Raw genomic sequence first — 11,211 nt, 5'->3', positions numbered from 1 at the left:
CAGGTCAAAAGACGTTATTTTATCGACTGTAGATTGCGCGAGTGTATGGAAGCTAGGGTGTACACAGACTATATATGACAACTAAAATGAGAGAGGAACATTACCAAATGATCGTGTGATTATTGTGCAGTGATCCAATTGTATCGGAACAAAGATGACAGGTTTGCAGACGAAGATGAGTCCAAAACTAAAGATCAAAAAGTTACGACCACTTCTGACTATATTTTAAACCTGAATTTTAAAATATTTAACTCGTCGATTTTGGTGAGTTAAAATTTAAACCCAGGAATACTCGCATTCAATTTTGCGATATTTCAATGCATGAAAATGAATTGATCTGATTCTGACGATTTAAATTAATACATCTTTTCCCCAGTTCTTGTAATCTTGAATAACTATATACATCTTGTAATCCGAAATATATTTTGTTAGTGGTCTGCACTGCAGTTATTGAAATTACGAAACAGAACATCTCATTAATTCCCGCAATCTGATTGGTTGATATTTTTCCCGGGAGGTTTCAATTCCCTTTCAGTTATATAATATATATATATGTATCTTCTTAAATTAGTTCTAGAACATGTTCTATTGTTTGTAAAGATTGGTTATTGCTGGACACTGTGTTTCTTGTTGGACATTCTTCAGCAGCATATATATAAAACAGTAATAAGCGTTTTTCAGCCCTTTTAATCTTTTTTAATGGCTTGAAAATGTGCTCAAATATTGTTTTTAATCTTAGAAGGGGTCGTTTGTGTAAGCTTTTGTCTTTCGATTCTTCTGTTTGATGTAAAACTATGTCGAATATTCAAAGATCTCTCCCTTAACTTCAGCTAACCAATATTGTATACGAAACAAACAAAAATCATATATATGAACCCCACCCTTAGATTTTTCTTCTGAGTCCAAAACTTAAGGCTTGGTATCGTATGAAAACAAGTTTTGTAACCCGGGTTTCACGAAAGGGGTTAGGCAGTTTTGTTGATATTAATATTTTTGTTATAATATATATTTTTTTATTTGGTTTCTTGAAATTCTCCATTTTTTTCGAATCTCTTTTATCAAAATCCACACAAATGTACGTTGAGACCCCAAAAATGAAACTAGGTAGTTTCGTTCAACGATACTCTTTTAAATTTCGGGCTCAGGGCTTTCTAAATTCCAAGGTGTATACGCAGTCCTTACCCCAAAACTCTATGAACAACAGAACCATATAAAGAGAGGTTGCAGCAATCTAAACTTGAAACCTATAAACAAGTATTTAACATTGTTTGTTTGTATCCAATAAACGTCAAAACGGCTGAACCGATCGGGCCCAAATTTTTTGTGGGACATCTAGGGACCCCAGGGAAGGTTTATGAAAAATCAAAATTTCAAATATTTGTCTCTATCAAAATTCGATCGTCATTAAATTTTTAAAATTTTGAAAGAGTCTAAAAAAATCTTTTTAACTTCAGCTTGTGTTGTAATAATATGTTTATTTATGTATGTAAATTCGTGTTATCACAAATATTTGTACACTTTAATTAAATTGGACAAGATTTTAGATGATATAAAAACTTAAGTTCTGATACAAGAACAAGACACAAAAATATAAAGATAATTCTAATATGTGATTTACAAAATGTGATTTTAATTATCTTGAAAGTGTTTAGCTGTAAAAAAAAATTAAAAGAAAACTCTAGTTACCTTGTTACAAAATTACAAAATATCTAATTGGAAAAGCTAAAAAGAATCAAATGCTTGTGATACTGTGGTAATATGTAGATATCTGTATTTAATTTAGAAGTTTTTCAAACCTATGTATTTTCTTAAAAAATAGAATCTAATTCATCTCCTTAAAGGGACTGTAAAGGAAAAATGAAAGGGGGTATAGGATATGCAGTCCCTTTAATACAGAAAATGTGATTGAGCCCCACATTGTCAAGGAAATTATCACTGAAATGAAAAATTATTGAATTTATAAAATGGATTCAAATTTTTTAAAAAGAGTTATAAAAATTTCAAAATATTGAAAACTTTTCAAAATATTAAAAATGTTTCAGTTTAGAAATTCTTTTGTTATTTGCACTTTATCCCGAATAAAAAAACAAGATCTTACAGATGGATTAGAAAATGTTATTGAACTTAAAATGTGAAATCTCAATACTTGTGATTGTTTTATTATTGTAATTCATGCGGTAATTAGATAGATAATAATTATATTTGCTCCGTCGGAAGTTGGAATAAATATAAAAAAATACAACTTTTTACTCATTGCATGATTGATTTTTGTGAGAATTAACAAACAATAACTCTTTTAGATATAACTAACTCAAACGGTATTTAAGTCTGATGTAATTCTAAAACAAAAATTTAGCACAGAGTATTGTTAAGCGTTTTGGAACAATTTTAACCCTATCCCTACTCAGGAACTTAAAAAGAGGGTTAATCCCAGGCCCCCCCCCCTCTAAATCCCATGCTCGATGTCCAAATATGACAAATGATACATCATTGGAAAGCTCTTATGCAATACTTTTAGAATCTGCAAAAAAGTTGCAAATTACCAAAAATTGAATAAAGTTATAAAGTAAAAATGTTTGCAAACAAAAATGCCAAAAATGATAAAATACACATTTTTGAAAAGCCCTTGATATCTTGCAAAACTTTGAATAACCTGCTGTGCAGTTAAGAAAAATTTAAATTGTGCAAATAATTTGCAACAATTTCTTTGCAAAACTTGTGCAATCCGTTCCGTAATATCAAAATCTGACAACTGAAAGTGGGTCAAAAATGACTTATTTTTAAGAGCAAAAGCATTATGAAACATAAAAATTATGCATCAAAACATTCTGTTACCAATCAAAATTAAAGCCTGAAACTGATGTGAATAAGTCTACAGAGTATTGGAAAAAAATGTATTTACAGCATAAAAACAGATAATGTTTAATACTAATGATTTGAATGAAGTCGGAGCTCTCGGGCAGACTCCAGCTTTCTTCCGCCCCATGTGGCAGAGAGACCTTCTTCTTTTCCGCTCTTCGTAATTACGAACTCTATTTCGGTTTTAGCCTGGCAACCATTATTTCCGGCCTGCTCCATCATGTGTCTAAGCCTGTAGGCCTGAATTGGCCTGAGTTTAAATTAAGCGCTTAATGGCAGCTTGGATTTTCCATGCATTGAAAGCATAATTTCTGCCTTCTGGATGGCGTCTTTTATCAGACAACTATCTCAATACACTAAACACAAGGCGAGTTATCAACCGCCCCACTTTCTGTCTGACCTATAGCTATAAATAAAAGAGCTAATAAGCTGTCATGCTTATAGGCCAGACTACTTTCAATCTGAGCTTAGCTCTATGAGGACTGAAAGGGTAGATAAAAAAGCTAATATGTGGCATGGAAGAGAAAACAGTTTTGGCTAATGGATTTTATTTTCATTGGGCCTAACTCCTTAAGTCGAGCCTAAGATCTCGCAGCTGTCAATCACGTGACACAAGCTGTCGTCAGAGTTGGGTCTAAGATTGGGTCTTAAAGCTGCGTTTAAGGAATTAAGACTCGAGCCGAAGCTTTTAAATCGCGGGCTCAGAAGGGGTTACATCAATGGAACTATCCTTTTTTCAAGCTATTGAGTTCATACTAGTTACATGGCGCACAAAGAATCGAAAAGAAGAAGATCCATCCACCACATGGAAGGTGGAAGAAAGGCGGAGATTCTGCCCGGTTTTTCGAGAAGTTTTTCTTCTTTATTTTCGCGAAAAAGTTGCAAAACACAAAAGAAAATTTTTGCATTTTTCATAAAAGGTTTTGTTCGGTGGGAAACCCTAGTAACCTCAAAGGCGTCCACAAATAATTACTAACTTTTAAAAAACTGATAAAAAAAGTAAAAAAATGTAATGAAATTATTATGTTTTATATCAATTTATTCGTTTTTGATCAGGAAACTCAGATCCGTTGGAGTTTTTAAAAATATTAAAAATAAATGAGTTAAGCCCAAAAACGGTCAAAAATGCTGTATTAACACACGATAAATTCAATAATTTTTTTTAGCTATGTAGGGATTTCAAAAATCAGCAGAGATTGTAAAATAGAGTTTAAGAGATAATGGGCTAAACATGTATTAGCGCTCACAATAAAAATTGAAATGAGAAATGCTATAATACAGATCTATTCTTTAAAATTGGTCATCCGTGGACCCACAATGCGTAAAATGATGTACAAATTTTCTTTGTAAAATGTAAAGTAGTTTATCAACTGAACACTAAATTCATTGATCAGTGAACAAACTTTAAAAATTTCCTCAAGTATCGTCTTTGCGTATATCGAATGGATAAAAATAGCAATTTGGATGCACTAAATTTATCATTTAAATACATAATAATTCCCGGAAGACAGGATGGTTGTGGCTCATGGCTGCTGGAAGATAAAAAGCTAATACGTGGCATGGAAGAGAAAACAGTTTTGGCTAATGGCCGCCTTGCCTTAAAGATCATATTTGTGATCTTGCTGAACACTGTCTCAAATTAATCCTAAAATATTCTGAAATACTGTGCTCTAATTTAACTACCATGTCTAGCCAGTCCATGGGTACTCTCACTTTAACGATTGAATCATCAAAATTTCTTATATTGATGCTCTAGCCTCTAACTACCACTACAAATTTTTAACACCCTGTAGTTTCTAGGAGAACTTTCTTAGTCATCATAAAATCTAATAAAAAATCATGAGTTTTGCAGCAGCTTTGTTCTCTATCTAAATGATTGTCAATTTATAATTTCTTCATAAAGCAATTATCAAGAATGAAGATTTAATTTATTTTATCATGAGTTTTATATTCCATAAAAAATTTCAAAATATCTAGTAATACCATTAATTAGAATGAAATATAATTTTCTGTCTCAGTCACCAGGTTGTCTGTTGTGTGATTGGATTGTCCAAAAATGTTGGGACTGTCCCATTATGTTGAGACTGTCCCAGGATGTTGGGACTAATGTAAAATTTTGAGGCTGTCCTGGGATGTTGGGACTGTCTAGAATGTTGGGACTATCCTGGGATGTTGTAATTGTCCTAGGATTTTTGGACTATCCCAGGATATTGGGACTGTCCCAGGATGTTCAGACTGTCGCAGGATGTTGGGAATGTTCTAGAATGTTGAGACTGTCCCAGAATTTTGGAACTATCCCAGGAAGAATTATGGACTCTTTCTGGATGTTGGGACTCTTTCTGGATGTTGGGACTGTCCCAGGATGTTGGGACTGTCCCAGAATGTTGGGATTATCCCAGAATGTTGGAACTGTCCCTTGATGTTAGGACTGTCCCAGGATGTTGTCAATGTCTTTTCCAAAATATCAGAACTGTTCAACAATTTCAAAATTGTCTGAGGATTTCAGGATTATTCTGTTGGAACAATATTTGAATGATAGAACTGTTCTAGAATGTTTGACTGTCTTGAAATAAATTTAGAAATCTGGCGGAATCATATCTTCTACAAGACATTTATATATATATATGTTGCCTATAGCCAGCTAAATGGCTGGACTGATTGGGCTGAAATTTTTGTGGACAATCAGGGGTGGCCAGGGGTGCTAAAAAAAGTTCAACATTTTTTTCCAAATTTTTTTTTCCTCATTGGCAATGCCAGGCCCTTTAGCTAGCAGTTCTTATAAATTTATCTCCCTGTTTGTTAGATTTTTTGGAGTCACAGCCCCCCCCCCCCAAAAAAAAAATATCATAACGCAGAATTTTGTTTATCAGTGTATATTTTATTGTATTTATTTACATAACTATTTCTTGTTTGAATTCTCCACCATCATGATACAAACCCCTTTACAAACATAAGAATCAAAATTTGAACAGGAGTAAATAAGAATGTTCTAAGGGACCTCCATCCTTCCACCATCGCAGTTTGTAATATCTATAGGGTCTTCTTGAACACATGAATTCCTTCTCAGCAATTCAACTTCCATCATTACACATAGATCTGATAATCGTGCAAACCTATCAAAAATATAATAATTTGTATAATCAAGAAAGAAATTCTGAAAAAAATGGCTAGTTGTTCTATACAATATTTAAATAAGAATACCACAAAGTTAGGCATGAATAATGCTTTTGTGTTGAAAATTTTGGAAATAAGGTTCTCAATTTGTCTTAAAACACATGTGAGGTAATTAATTTACTTAAATGTGTTCACCTTACACCAAGACCAACTATATTGATTGTTATAAATCTAAAACTTTTTTTAAAATTTTAACATTATTCATGATCAGTAGTTTGTAAAATTTATCGATTGGTTTCAGTGATTTACCTGTATTTTACTCCTGTTTCACTCTTCGAGCACTCAGTATCCACTATCCAATCACCCAATAAAGTGCTACTAAACTTTTGTTTATTACACTGGCTGTTGTCCTGTACAATGTAAATGAATTACAATTTAGAACTTTTTAACTCAATTTTAACTGAGACCTTATTAATTAAAAAAATTCATGTTACCTGTTTTTATAATAAAGTTATCTTTGTTTTTCTTATTTAAAAACTAATAATTCCCACCCACACATATCTTGAAAGTTACTTGTTGATTTAGATTAGCTTTTCATTCCAAAAAAGTCTTTTTGATAAATGTTCAGATCTAATTTTAATGGTTAATTGTTTTTTGTTTATTTTGAATTAGAGTTCTACCTTTGAAAAATATACATTATTTCCATTGTAAATACATTGAGGTTCTCCATACAAAGAATCGTCACCCCGAAGAAAAGTTGGTTTCTTCCAAAGAATTGGCAAGTTTGTACAGGTCAGGCCAGGATATATTTGGGAAGTTCTTCCTTCTTTTCTATCACATTCTTCAAATGGGTTAAAAATAGAAAATGTTTTCTCATAGGAATCTTGTTCAGGACATTCTCGCCCTTTGTCTCTGCAAGTAAGGTTGAAAGGAATATTTAGTTTAGGAAACCCATTACACCCCAAATAAAGGCCTTTGCTAGAGTAGAGGTTAACAGAAGAGTCGGAGGTAAGGTTTTGGCATTTAATAGAGTAAAGATGGGAGGATATATTAGATAACGATTCATACAAATCCTTGACATCAAGTTCGGTCTTATTTCCGCTTCTATCCAGCAAACGGGCTTTATCATGAAAGTTTACAAGAAGGACTGGAAATTTAGTAATCTCTCTAAATAAAGAGAACTTCCATGGTAATGCACTTGCACTGTACTTGTTTTCATCAAGAAAGATTAGCCCCATAATACCTCCAAACTTATCCTCCATTTGTTCCATATCATTTAAACTTGCACCATAAATTTCTTTCTGGTAACATGATGGAAGAAGTATCAGAAACTTTTTAGCAGGGATAGTTCCTTGCTTGTCGCATGTATATGTTTCTGCTATTGTTTGTACAACATTGAATTTATTATTGATAAGAACGGATTTTGTAACTTCAATATTGACTTGATTTGTTGCTTCAAATTTTGATATGAGATAAACATTTGGAAGAGTTAAGTAGAATGAAGAAACAAAAGCTATGATAGGAGGAATGAATATAGCCAAAGAAAATAGAAGTCCTACTAAAATCTTCTTGCATAATCCCTGATCTAACTTCTGGCTGAAGTCAGTAAGTTTCAGCAGTTTCAGAACATCAAGTTCAGGGAGAAAAAGTATGGAAATCATTGCCTGAACCAAAATAAGAGCTGAACAAATGTTAAAATCTATAAATGTTAAAATGTTTGAATTATATCCAAACTCAGAGTAGTTGACCAAGTAATAAATCACTGACAGACTTGTTAAAATAATGCTGGTTGTTATGAACACTTGGTATCGCAAAATCTTCTTTTGTGATCGAGATTGCTCTGATAGTACTCGACTTTTTTGCTCTTCATCAAGTTGATCCATGATCTCTGGCAATACTCCCATCATTGAGCAAGATGGCACAAACATACCTAGAAAGCTGTTTAACCAAATTGGAGTGTCTTCACCGGGGTTTGATAAAAGCTTTTGTTCCAAACCTATAGAATTTGGATTTTTAGTGCTGTACAGCTTATATTTGTCATTGATTAGCCTCTCAAATTGACTTTCTCCCTTGAAAATGTATCCAATGATCAAATTGCTGAAAAATATTGCTAGTAATGGTATAGCTGACCATTGACTAAGGTATATGAGCAAAAAGGTAAATGCAAAAACCCTGAACATTATTGAGTGCAGGAAAAAAGGCAAATATCCAACACAAAGTGAGACGTACAATTTGAGATCAGCCAATCTTCGCAGTTGAACAATGTAAACATTGAAAATGTTGACTTTGGTTGAGCAGAAGAGAATATTGATGAAAGAAAAGGCCATAGAAAACATCGGGATATTGAATGTAGCGAACACATTTTCAAACCTAAACATCAAATTAAGAATAAATCAAAATAAAATTAATCAAAATAATATATTAAAGGGGTAATAAAAAAATCAAGATTTTATTATCATTATAAATTATTAAAAATCTCACTGGTCTTTCCCATAATCCAATGCCAGAAAGCTTGGGACTTCAAGAAGTCCCAGCAAAATCAGGTATATGGTTAATAACAGTTGAATTGGGGCCTCTATACACCCTAAATAATAATAGAATAGGGGTCTGCATCTATACACCCTAAATAGTGGCAAGTTTGGAATTTCAATTTCTTTTTTTTCCAAACTAGTATGATTTTAAAGAAATCAAACTGCTAAAAAACAATTTATTTGCAGTATTAAACTACAGAACACATGATAATAGGAGACATCCGTTGTTCAGATTTGTGAATAGATATTTGGGGTTTTTTAAATTTGTGCAATATCCCTTCAATACTTTTGTAAATTTGTACAAAATATTTGTTATTTTAAAATACTTTTAATAGTTTGATATCACCAACAAGAGGTTCTAACATTGTAATAGTGAAATCATCTTCAAATGCAGGCACATATACAGAATTTTAGCCAGGGGGGTGCAAAAATGTTCCCCCCCCCGTCTAACCTTAAAAGTGCTGTTATTCTATATTAATTCTAGCTACCACATGTCCCCTATGTAGCCGATGGCAGTCCCAATTTAAAGTATGCGTGTATGTGAGTATAATGTATCACTTTGTATGGTTCAGTATTACTCTCTGAAGTCCTAAGTAGTGTTCTGAAACTACTCCTTTGTCGCCCAATCTAGTCCTGATTCAAGGACTTTTTATTATAATGCATCCCTCTGTAAAGCTATATATTACTTTCTAACATCCTGAGTAGCTGTCTCCTGAAGAATATCATTAGTCTTCTGCCCTCTTTATTCACCCCCAACAAATGTTATCTACCCCTGGCCTTCATTGGGGTTGTGGGAATAAATGCCAAACACTTGCATAAAGCATATAGCTCTAATTGTTTATCAAGAAAAGTGCCAAGAACATTTTTTCACTACTTTTCAACAACAGCAACTAAGTTGGGAAACACCCCTTTCCAGATGGGGGCAAGATCAATTTTCCCTAGCACACCTGATTTTAACATTTGCCCATAAATCTCAAGGAGGGGGAGGGCAAGAGGACTACTGCCCCCCTCCTGTATATGCGCCTGTTTATATATATTCTAGGAAACATTTAATCCGACTATATATAATATATATATATATGTACCAATGGCAAAGATTTTCAACGTCGGTTTGTCGGAGACTAAATGTTTGCAGGGATACATTAATTCCGGATTCCCTGGTTAAAAGCATACCTGCAATACTGTGCGCAGTTTGAGACAGATTATCAAGCATCACAATACGTAAAGATTTTCCTTGCACATTCATATTCAACAGGAGTACACAGTAACCTTTAATAGATATGCATATGTACAGTAGCAGTATACTGTAACCCCATACACAGTAAATATGTACAGTAGGAGTATAAAGTAACCTTTAACATAAATACAGGGTGTCCCACGAAACATGATAGTTGGTAAATAGTTTAGAATGTCTTTTTTCATAATTTTTTGAGTTGTTTGGTACCAAAGATCAATAAAAATATTATATGGGAGTCATGTTATATTAAAATTGATTTCAAAGTAAAAGATGATGAAGCAAAAGGATGTTTTAACTAAAAATAACGATTTTTTAAATGTCATGTTTCGTGGGACACCCTGTATGTACAGTAGCAGTAAACTGTAACCCAATATACAGTAAATATGTACAGTAGGAGTACACAGTAACCTCTAACATATATATGGACAGTTGCAGTTGACTGTAACCCCCATATACAATAAATGTGTACAGTAGGAGTACAAAGTAACCTTTAACCTGTAACTCTATATACAGTAAATATGTCAAGTAAGAATAGATTTTATTGTACAGTAGGAGTAGACTTTAACCACAGACTTAGATATTTAAAGAACTGCTAATCAGCTTTCATGGGCTGGGCTTAGTAGGCCTATATAGGTGTACTTTCATGACATGCTATGATTCCTACAAAAGGTTTTTGACCGCCGTCTAACTGCAATTTGTTAAATATAATAGCCATGCAATCAAGGGTTAAGATTTACAATTTTTAAAGAAATACTATAACTTTTAGCATAAAACTTAACATTTATGAATTCAGTCTATTTTTGAAGGTTTTGTAATTTGTATTCAAAGGATCCTAAAATATCCCTGAATATAGATGCCAGCTAATGTACTCCAGTTGAACACAATGGAACGCCTTGCATTAAATGTCGCATATTCTAGCCATTAAAAGCCCAGAGCTGAAAACTTTGGAATGGTGGATATCAGGATTAATGCTTAATCCACTCTTTTTCTTAATCTCCAGATTAAATATTGCTTATACTCCTCATTAACTTATTCTCCAGATTAATTAACAGATCGGGATTAAGGATATCACATTCTAAAGTTTTCAGCTCTGGAAACATTTTAACTGACTTTATGTACCGATGGGGAAGTTGTCGGGTAAATAATTCTGGACTTTATTTGTTTGACATCAATTTGGGGAAAAAGAAAATATCATAAGTGTCCGGCTAACTACTTAAACTAGTTAACTGTGGTTAACATTGGTTAATTTTGGTTAACTGTGGTTAACTGTAATTAACTGTGGTTAACTGTTTAATATAAAAATTCGCTTGTAAAAATACTAGGTTATTTGCTTATTTTTGCGTTAAAGCTTGCAGATAATCCAATATCATTTGACTCGCTCAGTACAAGCAAATACAGTAAATAAAGGAAGGCTGTCAATTAGCGAAAAAAATTTGTTTTTACAAACATGTTTTTTCGTAAAACAAACCG

The 11,211-nt window shown here is 32.9% G+C and overlaps 1 protein-coding gene across 1 annotated transcript; it reads right to left on the bottom strand.

The window, feature by feature from the left end:
• Window positions 1-5,703: 5,703 nt before the first annotated feature.
• On the bottom strand, window positions 5,704-9,886 carry LOC111709251 (uncharacterized). Its single transcript, XM_023482879.1, has 5 exons — window positions 9,678-9,886; window positions 8,455-8,557; window positions 6,654-8,343; window positions 6,283-6,383; window positions 5,704-5,972 (listed from the first exon to the last, which is right to left on the bottom strand). Exons 1-5 carry the CDS (start codon window positions 9,748-9,750, stop codon window positions 5,849-5,851), a joined length of 2,091 nt encoding a protein of 696 aa, XP_023338647.1. The 5' UTR covers window positions 9,751-9,886; the 3' UTR covers window positions 5,704-5,848.
• Window positions 9,887-11,211: the final 1,325 nt, after the last annotated feature.

This window comes from Eurytemora carolleeae, unplaced genomic scaffold, assembly GCF_000591075.1.
Source record: "Eurytemora carolleeae unplaced genomic scaffold, Eaff_2.0 scaffold255, whole genome shotgun sequence".
Classification (NCBI taxonomy): Eukaryota; Metazoa; Arthropoda; class Copepoda; order Calanoida; family Temoridae; genus Eurytemora; species Eurytemora carolleeae.
This window is presented reverse-complemented; position numbering and strand designations above follow the sequence as displayed.